General features: G+C 33.1%; 1 protein-coding gene across 5 annotated transcripts in view; it reads right to left on the bottom strand.

The window, feature by feature from the left end:
• NBEAL1 (neurobeachin like 1) overlaps window positions 1-15700 on the bottom strand; it is a 177663-nt gene that overhangs the window by 88085 nt on the left and 73878 nt on the right. For all 5 annotated transcript variants that reach the window (XM_060016264.1, XM_060016263.1, XM_060016265.1 and 2 more), the window contains 9 exons: window positions 14059-14144; window positions 10463-10552; window positions 7136-7304; window positions 6549-6682; window positions 5914-6073; window positions 5706-5808; window positions 4955-5111; window positions 3291-3449; window positions 1674-1833 (listed from right to left, as the gene is read on the bottom strand). In XM_060016264.1, coding sequence (XP_059872247.1) covers window positions 1674-1833; window positions 3291-3449; window positions 4955-5111; window positions 5706-5808; window positions 5914-6073; window positions 6549-6682; window positions 7136-7304; window positions 10463-10552; window positions 14059-14144 — 1218 coding nt within the window. The remainder of the gene's footprint in view (window positions 1-1673; window positions 1834-3290; window positions 3450-4954; window positions 5112-5705; window positions 5809-5913; window positions 6074-6548; window positions 6683-7135; window positions 7305-10462; window positions 10553-14058; window positions 14145-15700) is intronic.

Raw genomic sequence — 15700 nt, forward strand, 5'->3', positions numbered from 1 at the left:
ATCCCTTATATATTTTGGATATTAACCCCTTATCAGATTTGACTTGCAAATATTTTCTCCCATTTCATAGTCTACCCTTTCATATTGTTGATGGTTTCTTTGGCTATGCAGAAGCTTTTTTAAAAAAATAAATAAATTTATTTATTTTTGGCTGCGTTGGGTCTTCACTGTTGTGTGCAGGTTATCTCTAGTTGCGGCAAGTGGGCTTCTCATTGTGGTGGCTTCTCTTGTTGTGGAGCATGGGCTCTAGGCGTGTGAGCTTCAGTAGTTGTGGTGCGCGGGCTCAGTACTTGTGGCTCATGGGCTCTACAGTGCAAGCTCAGTAGTTGTGGCACACGGGCTTAGTTGCTCCACAACATGTGGGATCTTCCCAGACCAGGGTTTGAACCCGTGTCCCCTGCACTGGCAGGCGGATTCTTAACCACTGCGCCACCAGGTAAGTCCACAGAAGCTTTTTAGTTTGATTTAGTCCCACTGTTTATTTTAACTTTTGTTGCTCGTGCTTTTGGTGTCACACGCAAAAAATCATTGCCAAGACCAAGGTCAAAGGGTTTTTCCCGTATGTTTTCTTCTAGTATTTTTACAGCTCAGTTCTTACATTTAAGTCTTTAATCCATTTGAGTTAATTTTTGTGGGTGGTGTAAGACAGGAATCCATTCTCATTCTTTTGCAAGTGCATATCCAGTTTTACCAATCACATTTATTGAACAGACTATCTTTCTCCATTAAGTATTCTTGGATTCCTTGTCAAATACTGGTTGACTGTACACGCATAGTTTTATTTCTAGGCTCTTGATTCTGTTCCACTTGTTTATGTGTCTATTTTTATGCATACTGCAGCATACTGTTTTGATTACTATAACTTTGTAGTATAGTTTGAAATCCGAAAGTGTGATGCCTCCAGCTTTCTTCTTTCTCAAAGAAAGAACTGTATGTAATAGTCATATAAACGCAGAAATAATTGTTTCATTTTAAATAGGAATTGTAGATATGTTCAAATTTTACAAAACCAATAGGTTTAGAATGTTTAACATCTTCCTGACTAAACCCTAAAAAGCTGTTCTTTTATTTTGATTGCCTGAACATACTGTTGATACTGCTTGGATCTTATACTTGTATTTATCTTTTTATGTACATGTCTTCTCAATGAGATGATAAACCACTCAAGACAAAGAACCTTATCTTATACCTTTCTGAACCCCTAGCATCTGACAAAAATTTTATGGTTTGTAGGAACTACTTACAAAAAGGTTCATAAAAGCAAAATTAGAAACAAAAAGGAATATCTGAAATTAGTTTTCATTTTCCCTTTAAGAATTTAAGCTCTGAAAGGAAAAAGAATATCTTGTACATATTTTCTCTAATGTCCTTTTCGTTTTACATAGACTGAATTATTTACTAATCACTCAGTCAATAAACACTTACTGAAGGCCTACCAAGTAAGGTACTATGCTATGCTCCGGAGAGACAAAAACAACAAAGGTACATTTGAAACAGTACCCAAGAAAAGCCCTGCTGAATCAAGTAATAGGTAATTTTAAAAGCAACCTGAGGGAAGAGGGGAAAAGAAGAAAGAATTTCAGAAGAAAAAAAAAATTCAGGGCCATCAAATAGAATTACATGACTATGAAGAACATTTCTTAAATGTATCAATATTTTAGCCTTAGTCATACCTGTATTTATAATTTGATTGGTGAGACTTTTAATGAGAGAAGTATTAACAGGTGCTTCATTAAGAAGGAGACCTAATCCTGAGTAGCCAACTTCTCTAAGCCGAATACGTTGTTTACTTCGTTCATAAACGTTCGTGCATTTCAACATCTGTTCCATAACCTGGTCACAACAGTAATATATTCTCAATATAGAGAACTAAGAACAATTGTCACTTAGGTTAATATCGAATAAATATTAGTGTACAGTGTTTCTGGAGTATCATTTTATTCCTCAAGTATTAAAAAAATAGCACTAAATAGGGAAGAACACTCCATTATCTTGCTATCATTAAAAAATAAATTTAAAAATGAACTGGACTGAAATGCAACTGCATTTGAATAATTAGTATGTTTAAAACCCTAGTTTATATAAATTTCTTGGTAGATGAAAGGAATACTTTAAAAATTTCTTTTAATGGCTACGGTGTAGATGGAAACAAATCCTGTAGCTTGCAAGAGGAACAAAGGTGTGCTCTGAAAGAAAACAAAGATACTTCTAGATAAATCTAGTAATCTATTTATGTGACAGTTGTCAAAATAATTTTCAACAACGAGGAAATACTTTGTGAAGCAACCCATCCATATGCTAAAATGGAAGAATGAATTAGTAACCCCATACTTCTTGGAGTTAGATCAATCTTTTACAAAGTGAGATACTGAAAGCCTATACGGAAAGGGTAATCTTGGCAAAATAATATCATGAACAACCCCTGCAAGGCCATTTTTGAAGAAATAACATTAAATCTCCATATAGGAACCCTGTGTGGGCAGATGCTTTTAAAAGTAGCCTCAGGGGTCAACCATAACCAATATTCAAGAGAGACTATGTAGGACCACTTTTAATTCACTTTTGTTTCCAAAGTTTAAGAATTCCAAACATAGGCAATCCAAACATGACCCTACAAGTAGACTTTATAATGTCATACTAATGATGTAAGGGGAAACAAACGTCACAGGCAATTTGGCATAACAAACAGGAGAATAAATCATGAAAAAAAAATGTATTTGCAGTAGAAATATAACTGCCTTCTTTAATTTTAGTTAACCGAAAAGGTGGAGTGGGCTGCTTCAGCTGAAGTTTTAAGTTTGGGATATTTTGGATAGCTTAATAAAATATGTCCTACATCCTTTAGCAAGTTATTAATTTCTCTGCCTCAGTTTCTTCATCTGTAAAATGAGGATAATAATAATATCCACTTCATAAAGTTGCTGCAAGAGCTACGTAAACTAATATATAAAAAGGGTTTAGTGCCTGATAAACAGTGGATGCTAAATAAGCTTAGTATAATCTGCCACATAGACCCACTGTAAGTCAAAAGGGGGATAAGAGGTTCTACGTTAGTATGGCAGAGTAGATTTTCCACCGAAATTATTGACAAGATTACAATATAATTAGTTTTAAAATACATAAACAACAAAAACATGATAAATATATATCAAAACAAACTGAACAATTTAAAACTAGATGGAAGTAGACATGAAAAAAAGAATTTACATTCATAGAATGGATATGTTCCATGTAAATGCATACACCCACAAATGTCCCCAAATATAAAGACTCTTAAGACATGTTTGTACCTTAAAAATGATTTCTCTTAGTCTGTCAGAGTATTTCTGATTTAAGAGCAAGGCATAAAGTATGTCAGCATTTCCTGGTTCAAACAGCAGTAAGAAAAGTTGACCTCTAGTTGGGCTGGTACGTAGGAGACTGAAGAGTATGTCCAAAATTCCAAAAAGCTTTTAAAATTAAGCAACACAAACAACCACACTCATATATGGAAGCATAAATAAAGTCAAGAACCACAAATAGTTATTTAAGTCCTCTATACCCTCATGTTCTAGCTTAACTGGATTATTTGATGTCTTCTGAACCCTCCTTGCCTTTCCTCCATTAGGCTTTTGGCTTATTCCATTTCCTTTTGTATATCCTCTCACTACTCAAATTCACCCACTGAACCATTCCTATCCTGCTTGGTCCATATGAAAAGCCATCTCTTCCATGAAGCCGTTCCTAGTCTCCTCAACATGTAACACTCTCCAGTGAAAACCTCATGGGACTTCATATTTCTCTTATAGATATTATCATACTCTTTTTTGTTTCATAATTATTTATAAACATTTATCTATCCCTGCCTCCATTAGGCTAAAAATAAGAATGATAATTCTTTCATCATTAAATACCTACAATATCTAGTATTACTCTATGTATATGTATAATAAAAGTATTCAATAAATAATTGTTTGACTAAATTGACCAAGAAAATATCATTGGCAATGAATCATAGCAGGTGACAATACAGCTATCATGAAATAAGATGATTATTTATTATTCTAAATATGAGAAGCTTTTGAAGTAGTTCAACCTTATAAGGAAATAGCCTAAGTTAACTCTTCTATATAATACCAATTATGAAGTTATAATAACCACTGAGTACACAATGCATATATCATGATAGAGGGCAAAATATTTGAGTCAACATAAATTAAGGATGCTCAGATTTGGTGTTGAGAGTGGTATACCGAAAGAGCACAGAAAGAGCAGTAAATACACATGGGTTATTTTTCCAGGTATATCAGCTGTGTAACTTTTTAAGTCACCTAATCTCTCTGAACATCTATTTCCAAATGTGCACATGGGAAGAGTAATTCCTGGTCTGTATATTTTGTATCCGTGGTCAAATTCTACCATGCATCAGAATCACCTGGAGGGCTTGATTTGGCCATATATTTGCATTTCTAAAAAATTCCCAGGTAAGTGGGTCCATACATTGAGAACCACTGTCTTAAAGGGTAGTTCTGAGGTAAAAATGAATAGTGTACATAGAAGTATTTAAAAATAGAAATACAGTTATAATTTACTCTTTATGCAAAATTTTTATGAACCTATGATATATTAAAATTCATGTTAGAAATCTGCCTAGTAACTTTGATAACAGTTAAATATACATCATGTGGCCTACAAAAACAGATTTCAGAATTGCCAGGACAAGTATTTCCACATACTGTTTTCTAGCTAATATTTTACTATTAGCTAGAAAATAAATGTTTTATTACACTGCCATTTATTTTATTAAACTTTCAGTTAGGAGATAAAATTTACCTCTTTAACTGCTTAATAATATTATATGTGACACTATAAACATTTTACTGTTAAAATGTTATATTACATGTAAGTTTAAAAGAAGATGATATAGCAACTTAATTATTAAAAAGTAATAACAGATTTATCCAGAGCATAATACCTGTTCTTCTTCATTGATAGCAGATATATAACCCATAATACTTTGTATCTCTTCATGAGTTCCGCCTTTGCACAGAAAATATTTAATTAGTCCATACAAAGAAGTCCTTATTGTTCGAATATCATCTAGAGACAGCTCACTATATTTACAATCACTCCTGAAAGAAAAAGTAAATGGGCAAGAATTGAAATTTTTATATTTTTGTACTTTTATATATAAAAGATTTCATAGTTTAAAAGAAGTTGTTTCCATGTAATTATTAGAATTCATAGCATCTTTGGCTTCTTTTTCTTTTTAAGGAAAACCTTTTGAAGTTAGGAGTTGCAATGACAAAGACATAAATAGTTAAAACAGCTTATATTTATGCAATACTAAGACAAAAATGGTTAAAACAGCTTATATTTATGCAATACTATGTAGCAGACACAGTTCTATGTGCTTTACACATTATTAATTCATTTAATTTAATCCTCAAAACAACCATAGGAAGTCATACAGTTTTATTATCTCCTTGTCACAAAGCAGAAAACTTTAGCACAGAAAAGGTGACTAAGTTGCCTATGGCTAGACAATTAATGAAACATAATATTCAAACCCAGTGTATGTGATCCACTGTTCATCATTTTAACCTCCACAACATCCTGGCTCTCTGAAGTTAAAGGTATTAGAACTGCTGGAAACTAAACAATCTAGATGTTCCAATCAAGTAACAGAAACAATATCAAACTGAGAAAGAGTAAGGATATCATACCCATAATAAATCCTAAGTGTATCTAGGAGAAACTGTACACCATACTTCTTTCGGAAAACTCTCCTGCTGTCCTTGATGATGGTGGAAAGATATTGTATGTGACCTAAAATAGAAAGTTCACTTTCAATTATATACCTAAAGTAAAGTCACATAAGTAGTAATACATTTCTAAAACAACTATAAAATTTATCCAACAGCCCGCTCTCACCAATTCGAAAGGGAAAATCGCCACGGTTCCAAATACGGAAGTCAAAGAGTAAATACTGGTACATTTGTTGCAGGAGCTGCATATTTTTCTCTACTGATACCTGCTCAATGAGTAACTGAATTGCCATCAATACATTAACATCCATCAAGGTGCTTGGCACCTGAAATCCAAATAGAAGAGGGTTCTGTAAAGTTCAGTTTAAATAACTGTCATTAAGCTATAATTTGAAATGATTAATTCAGAGCATCTACTAAATATAAAACGCTTGGTTAGAAAAATATAAACAATTTAAACATTATTTTTTCTGATGTAACTCTAGAACATATTCCTAAAATAGTGTCTTTAAATGATGAAATATCCCAAATACCAAAGTTAACACACAAGGTCCTTATATCAAAGATTATACACTGTTATGTAAGATATGTAGTTCTTGTATGAGGTGGTTCAAGTTTTAAAAAGCGGCTTGTGAAATAAATTATATCCATTAATATAACTTAAGCTATAATAGTATAATTTTAAAAATATATTTAATAAAAAATATATACATATATTTATTTATTGGAAAGAAAAAAACCTCAACACTAACTGGTAATTACAATCATCAGTCACATCTACATAACGTCAGACTAGCTCACCTTTTGAAGTAAGGCACCAAGAATGGCAACTCCATGGGAGTGAATAAGATTGTCCTGGTTAATAGGATGTCTTTGAATAAAGTGTTTCACAATCAAGATAAATGTTGCAATTAAATTTCTCTCTAGTCTTGACTCTGTGGAATTGTGAAGATGTCATTAATTATCATAATTATGCTAATCACTTTTGTATCACATGTTCTATATCATATGCATATTATAACAAACAAGGAATTTGGTTCAGAAATTTGCATCCAAAGGTCACTTGCAGAACATAAATATCAGAGAAATCAGTGACTGCATATTATATACTTATATGAACATGTAAATATTTTCTCTACCATAAATTTAACAATGTCCGATTTCTGCTAACAGTACAAACTAAGGATAGTCAAGAGTATAATCAACATCTTAAGTGTTTTCACTGAAGTATTATGCACTTTCTGAACTCCATTAGTAAAATTAGGGATGGACTACTTCAGCTACAAATGGTTAAGTTTCTTCATCATGGTAGCAAGACATTTCAATCTATCTTTCAATTAATTCTCAAGTTTCTCAATGACTAGTTCACGTTGATTTCAGCTTAATACCTGATGCCTTTGTGGAGTTCAATACCACCCAATCTCCTTCTACAGGTGTTATCACTTCAGGAACTGTGCTTTCATTCAATCCCTCAGGAATCTGTCCTTCACCAAAGTGGCTGATTTGTTCCATTAGAGGAAAAAGTACATTTACTCCACCTATGCAGTTTATGCTGTCCTGAAAGAGGAAACTAAAATTTTTTAATCTTATAAAACACAGGCAATTTTCTCATTTAATACCTACACAGCATGTATGAGCTTACAATTTGCTAAACCTTTAAGTATATGATGGCCTAAGCTAAAGGAACCCTTGTACAGGCATATGCTTTAAAGAGCAGCCTCAAGGGTCACCAAAATCAATACTCAAGAGACAAGGCCAGACCATTTTAATACATCTTTGTTTTCCCAAGTTTACGAATTCCCAACATAGGCAATCTAAACATGACCCCATAAGTAGACTTCACAACGTAACACTAGTGATATAAGAGGTAACAAGTGTCACAAGGCAATTAGTCACAACAAACAGGAGAACAAATCATGAAAAAAAAGAATGTATTTGCAGTACAAATATGACTGACTCCTCTACTTTAAGTTTACAAAAAAGGTGGAGTGAGTGGCTTCAACTGAAGTTCAAAGTGACTGACTATTCTGGATAGCTTAACAAAATATATTCAGTATCTTAGACAAGTTACTAATTTCCCTAGCCTCAGTTTCTTCATCTGTAAGATGAGGATAATATTAATTCCCACTTTGTAAAGTTGTTACAAGGATGAGATAAGCTAATACATGAAAAGTGCTTAGTGCCTGACATACAATGGGTGTTATATAAGATTAGCTATTATTAACTGCTAAAATGTTCTGAACTGCCGTTGTTTACATACCTTAAGTCCATAAACCACCTCTTCATAGTCTTTGCCTGTTTTTCATATTGATTTTTAAGGGCTTTTTACAGTAAGTAAACTAGAATTTTGGATGGGAAGTGTTTTTTTTCCAGTTGTCATGTCATTTAACTTTTTTTGGCTTTGATTTTGCTTCAGTATAAAAAAGCAATAGTCTTGTTCTTGATAATTCTGTTCCTTTTTGATTTCTACATATCTATACTCAAGGCAACAAAGACTGCTTTGATTTTCAAGTATAATGTATAACACAAATAATCAGCTTTCTCTATATAAGTAATCCATAAAACTATCCTTATAAAACCAATCTTATACATGACATCAAAAGTTAACTTACGAATTGGCAAATGTCATAAATCTTACTATGTAAACAGGTAAGAATAAGTGTCCTTATCTCAACTAAGGATTAATCTCCAAAATACATAAACAGATCATGCAGCTCAATATTAAAAAGACAAACAACCCAATCAAAAAATGGGCAGAAGACCTAAATAGACATTTCTCCAAAGAAGACATACAGATGGCCAAGAGGCACATGAAAAGCTACTCAACATCTCTAATTACTAGAGAAACACAAATCAAAACTGCAATGAGGTATTATCTCACACCAGTTAGAATGGGCATCATCAGAAAACCTACAAGCAACAAATGCCGGAGAGGGTGTGGAGAAAAGGGAACCCTCTTGCACTGTTGGTGGGAATGTAAATTGATACAGACACTATGGAGAACAGTATGGAGGGTCCTTACAAAACTAAAAATAGAATTACCATATGACCCAGCAATCCCACTACTAGGCATATACCCAGAGAAAACCATAATTCAAAGAGACACATGCACCCCAATGTTCATTGCAGCACTATTTACAATAGCCAGGACATGGAAGCAACCTAAATCCCCATCGACAGACGAATGGATAAAAAAGATGTGGTACATATACACAATGGAATATTACTCAGCCATAACAAGGAACGAGATTGGGTCTTTTGTAGAGATGTGGATGGATCTAGAGACTGTCATACAGAGTGAAGTAAGTCAGAAAAAGAGAAACAAATATCGTATATTAACGAATATATGTGGAATCTAGAAAAATGGTACAGATGAACTGGTTTGCAAGGCAGAAATAGAGACACAGATGTAGAGAACAACCGTATGGAAACCAAGGGGGAGAAAGCGGGTTGGGGGGGGTATGTGGGGGTGGGTGGGATGAATTGGGAGATTGGGATTGACATATATACACTAATATGTATAAAATAGATAACTAATAAGAACATGCTGTATAAAAATAAATACAATAAAATTCAAATTAAAAAAACTTACAAATTGGCAAACAAGTCATAAATCTTACTATGTTAACAGGTAAGAATAGGTGTTCTTATCTCAAAGTCAAAGAGAAAAAAGCTTTATACCACATGAATAACATGAGATTAATACAAACTTATGGATTCATTTTTACATAGAAGAATTATCCTAATGATTTCTGTTCATTGAAACAATAAGCATATTTGATTGGTATTAAATGACTAGAAGACAAAAGTTTTGTTGTTGTTGTTTTGCTGATTTATCAGCAAGTTCCAGTATAACTATATTTTATATTTATTTTTATTTTACTTAGGCTGTAATTTCTATTTAATATATCTTTTAAGGAAATCCTGTATTTTAGAAATAGGATATCTCTGACTTTCACATTAGCCCAAATAATCTTTACTAGTTTAATCACTCAGTCAACAATGTTATTATGTATCCCTGTGCCAGGCACTGGGGGGAAAAAGCAGTGTTCCCTCCTTTGAAGTTCTTAAGGACTACTGGAGAATCAAGCAAGCAAACAGTTAACTATTCACCATGATAAGTGAAATAATAGAAACTGCTATAGGTACTCATGACAAGAATAGTTAACTCCATCTTGGGAAATAAGTAGAGGACTTTAAATAGAAGCAAAGACATTACATCCAGCTAAGACATAAATATGAGGCACATGAAAAAGGCAGACAAGATATAATGGCTAGACGGGGTTATGAAGAAGAGGAAAAATTACTCATCTTTAACCTTAGAGAGGAAAGATCTAAGTTTGTTTAAAGCTGATGGACAGGAGATGAATGTGATATAGGAGAAAAGGGATAATCAAAGAAGTCTCTGAGGGGTTGAAATCTGTTACATAGTTTTAGGGATTAAATACCTTAAAAGTGGAGCTATTAACGAGGGCAGCATATTTTTCTTATGAAAACTGCTAAGCTCATGGCATAGTTTAAAAAGGTAATTACGTTACAAACAAATCAAATAGTCATTCAACTACTTATTTATTTATCCTTCAAACTGTGTATCTGCAAACATTTTAAACAGGACTTATTCAGATCAATCTGGTGGTGCTCAAAAGACAAAAGTTTTTAAAGGATCAGTACACTTAAATAAATAATACGTTGCCCATCGTTCATCATTAACTTACCTTAATGTCCCAGTTTACTACTTTGTTTCCTGTTAACCTTCCATGCAAACAATTAGTAGACAAATCAAGACAGATTGAATTTTTGCAGGCCTAAAAATAAAAGAAAAATATGGCAAACAGCTAAGAACAATGAAGACAAAACATAACTTTAACTATATATGGAACATTTCACCATAATTTTAAAAGGTATATAGTATAGTCAAGGATAAGATGCTTACAATATTAAGTTTAGTATTCTCTGATTGTCTTTTAAAAGAATCAGGGACTAGATTCTAATGCACTCACTCATCAAATGCAGGTCACTGCTGCTTGTCGTCTGACAGATGAGGATTAGCTAGAACTTACCATTTACCAATCACATAGTTTAAAATTCCTTCTATTCTAAACCAATATATGCAAACAGATTTTTGACTTTTTAAAAAATTCAATGTTTTATTCCCATTAGTACAGAAAATTATATCACAATACAAAAATCAAACCACAGGCACAAGACATTATTTTCCCTTATATTACTGACTGACAATTTTAGTTATATTCAAATTAAGAGCTTTGTCTGCAACTCTAGAAACTGTTAAAGTTATTTGTTAACTTCCATAAAGGTTTATAAACCAGGGAACCTCACATGTAACCTGTGAACTGGCAGATAATGAAACATTCTTGAATCTAATCCCCAGACCAAAAGAAAATAAAGAAAACTACAAATTTTAGCACAGATGATGTGGTTGTTGCTTTTCTCTTAAGGCAACTGAGAAACATTGATTTAATAAAGTAAATGTAAATTGAGTTTACATTTAACTCAATGTAAACTGTATTAGTCTCCGAGACAGAAAAGTCTTTCTCCTATTACTACCTTAGTTTGGTACTATGTATCTATGACCTGTCCAAACACAGTAATCTCCCTATGGTATGACTGCCTTCAGTCTCTCTCTCCAATCCAACTTTGACACTGTAGCTCAAGACCTTTTTCTAAAATGCAAACCTGATCATATCACTCTTCTTAAAATCCTATCCATTGCCTACTATTTAGCCTGGCATAAGAGGTTTGCTATGATCTGGCCTCCACTTGGCCCTCTAACTTCATTTCTGGCCAACTGCTCCCACTCAGTGACCTATACCCAAATACACACAGAATCCAGCTTTACATTCTATGCCTTTGTAGGTGTTGCTCACTGAACATCCCTCCCTTTACTCCGCCTTTTAAAACACAAATCAAACCATCTTTTCTATGATATTCTATCCTCCTGGAAGAACCAACCACTCTTCCTTTGTACCCACACTGTATTCTGTATATAATTCCAACACAAAAATATTGTATAGTGGTTAAGCATTAAACAGGTTAGGTATTAACTAGAATTATGAGGCTAGGCAAGTTACTTATCTTTCCTCAGCCTCAGACAACTAGAGCTTAGAAAAGATACAGAGGACAACATAACCCTCAGAGCTTTTGTAAAGATTAAGTGAAACAGTACATGTGAAACATTTAGCATAGTGCTTAATACATTGTAAACACCAAATAAATGGTAGCTAAAAAATGCTTATAAAATTATATTGCACTTATTTTTTACACATTTATTTCACTTTAGATTGTAAGCTTCTTAAAGCCAGAGGTTTTAACTTACTCATCTTTGTATCCTAAAAGTTCAGACAACTCTTGGCACAAAGAGAACACTCAAAAAATTTTAAATTGATGGTTAAACACCTCCTACAAATAAGTACAAAGATGAAAAACTGTTGACTGCTAAAATTCCCTGGAGTAGCTTTTCCCAAACTACCACTTGTTAATAAGTGAAATGAAAATCAAAATGTGTTCTATGTTCAGATAACTGGTGAAAAAGTAGGATAAAACAAATGTGAACTAGTTTCTTTATAAGCAGAATTTTTCAAGTGTATAATCCTTCTCCAAGAAGGATATACAGAATGCAACATTCCCTCAACGTTATTTAACCACAGAATTCTTGTATCATATGTTACCATTTTCAAGGAATGTTCCTCCAATAAACTGTTTTATTGTATATATTTGTCATATCGGGTTTTGTGACCAAAAATAGCTATTTTAAATATTACAGAATTTTTACTTCCAAAAGTAAAAATTCAACCTTAATATTATTAAAATCAAAGTTACTTTGAAAAAAGGATATGCCAAAAAGACTCAGTTAGTCATCACATGTCTAGACATGTCACCGATTAGTGAGATTAAGTCCAATTATTTCCTATCCAGCTATACGCAATAGTTGTAATGAAAATAAGTATAAGAGATAGTCCCTGGGGGAAAAAAAAAAAAGAGATAGTCCCTGCCAGGAAATAACTTAAAATCTAGTTTGGTAAACAAACATGTATATCCTTGGGAAAAAATATTATAAAAACCAAACAAATATAAAATAAGAGACTCAAGAGATATTATAACCAATGCAATGTTCAAATGGATCCAAGATTAAATTTTTAAAAGGCTAAACAAATATTTTGGGGAAAACTGGGAAAATTTGAACATGGGTTGTAAAGGACATGAATTATTGATCATTTTCTCAGGGAGGTTAATGATTATGTTGTAAAGTTTAGGAGTAAAGTGTCTTGATTGCTATGCTGATCTGCTTTCACAAATGATTTGAGATAGACAGATGAAGACCAAGTGCAGCAAAATGTTAGTAACTGGTGAATTTAGGTAAAGAGTATACAGGATTTCACTTTACCATTCTTTCAACTTCTCTCTAGGTTTGAAATTAATCAAAATTAAAAGTTAAGGGGAAATACCACCTGACAAGTAAATTTTATTAGGTTACACATAAACAAGTGTTCAAAGTAATAAATTATGACCATGTACTAGCTGGTTCAACTAGGGGGAGAAATGTCTATGATGTATAATATCACACAACAGAAGCAACTTCTGGGTTAAAGTAACATTAAATATAATGAAGGCAATTAATATTGTTTATGCCACTTCTCCCTTTTCTTCCTCCTTTTCTACCTTTGATCTTTCCCTCAGCCCTTGCTAACCTCAATTACTTTCACTAGATAAACGACTTTTCTTGAAGGAAAAAGGACTGGGCATGGTATGCGTATATGTAGCTTTTCTTCTCCTTCTGATGTAAACATTTCTTTTGTTTTCTTGTTAACCACATTTTAAAAATAAACAGGGAATTCCCTGGCAGTCCAGTGGTTAGAACTCTGCGCTCTCACTGCCGAGGGCCCAGGTTCATTCCCTGGTCAGGGAACTAAGATCCCACAAGCTGCGCAGCCAAAAAATTTAAAAAATAAACAAAGAAAAAGTTGAGCACAATTCTGTTTCAACTCTCCTTCCAAAAAAGAAGAATACATTTAAACAATTTCATTTACTGAAGTTGATTCGTTAGTACAAATTCCCACTACAACCATTTCCATTCATACAACTGGGATGACATAATGATAACACTTGAACCACAGCTGAGAACTGCAGCTTAATTTTTACTGCTTCTCATCTTCTTTTGAAAATTAATAATTTTTAACAGTAATTCAAGCCCCTTCTTCTCAATTACCCACTGAAATGACAAAAGGAATAAAAATGGAATTTTAGTTCACAGCATAGTTACAGCTAGATGGACAGTCCATGCATTTACTCTGACCTTTGCAGTGTAGTGAAGAAGGATGTTACCAGGCAGGTCAGCCATGTCAGACTCTTGAAATTTCCAAGGGCTTAAACAGTTTGGACCTGAAAATTATTTATACACACATAGACACACAAATCATTGAATATATATGGCCTCCTCAGGTCTGTGTAATCAGAAAAAAAATTTTAATTAAGCTGTTTCAAGCTTCTTATATAACACAGTTAAAACACATTACCCAAAATGTACTTTATTTTTATATCACATCCAATTCGTCTAACACCTAGTAAAGTTCGGAGAGGGGGTAGATCAATCTCTACTACAGAAAGGAAATTTTATATAGCATTAAAAACTAATATAAAACATAACAAAGTTTATACATTTATCAAATGTAAAACAATTCAAATTTGTAAGATAAAACAGCAAAACAACCAATCAATAATGTGAATAGATATCACAGAAATGGAACAGCAAATGAGTAGGAAAAAACTCTTGACCTTACTAAAAAAAAAAACAAAAACAAAACTACAAATTAAAGCAAGGTTCCATCTGACATCAAAAAATGGAGGAAACAGTATTTACCATTCCATCTTAATGAGGCTGTAGTGAGTTGGATATACTTATGTGTTACTGGTAGGCACTGTCAATTGTTATATCCGTTATGAAAACTGAGTAGGTAACATGTATTGAGATCTATAAAAATATTCACACCCTTTGAATATTTATCCTGGGAACTTATCATAAGCAAATCCATCAAAATACAAAAAAAAAAAAAATTGGTACAATAGTTCATCATATTTAATCTTTGAAGTTTATAACTATTAAAAATTATAAACAACCTAAGTAAATCATGCATTATGAATCTAATGAAATATTATGTAGCCATTAAAAATAATCATTATAATACATAACAAATAATTATTATTTATAAGAGTAGAATTTTAAGTAGGAAAATTGTAAGAGCAAAATCCAAACTATATAGCTATAATGACTACACTAAATGACTTATTATTAACTTGGAATTTATTTAGATTAAAGGTCAACTTCAAATACTTTGGTGAGTTTTAAAGTAACGACAAGGTTATAATACAAACTTTTTAAGTGTGGACAGAGACATCCATCTCAAAACTCCATGTAATCTAAAAAAAGACATTCTGACAAATAATAAGCTAAGCTGCAGAGTTAATGTACATAACTACTTATAGGCTTAACTCCTGAATTTTGCAAATAGTTATGATCCAATAACAACCAGTGTGTATCTTTAAAATCAGAGCCAAGGGCTCCCCTGGTGGTGCAGTGGTTGAGAGTCCACCTGCCGATGCAGAGGACATGGGTTCGCGCCCCGGTCCGATCCCACATGCCGCAGAGCGGCTGGGCCCGTGAGCCATGGCCACTGAGCCTGCACGTCTGGAGCCTGTGCTCCACAACGGGAGAGGCCACAACAGTGAGAGGCCCGCGTACTGCAAAAAAAAACAACCAAAAAAAACCCAAAAAATAAAAATAAAATCAGAGCCAAATGAAAAAGTAAAAGCGAAAACAAAAACTTGTAATTTTATCCAAGAGCTCCTAATTCTAATGCCTTCATGAATTCTTCAGATATATTACTATATAAATTATAAAAATGACAAGTTTTGAATAAGACTCATATGACTCCAGAATC

Source organism: Delphinus delphis, chromosome 7 (genome assembly GCF_949987515.2).
Source record: "Delphinus delphis chromosome 7, mDelDel1.2, whole genome shotgun sequence".
Lineage (NCBI taxonomy): Eukaryota > Metazoa > Chordata > Mammalia > Artiodactyla > Delphinidae > Delphinus > Delphinus delphis.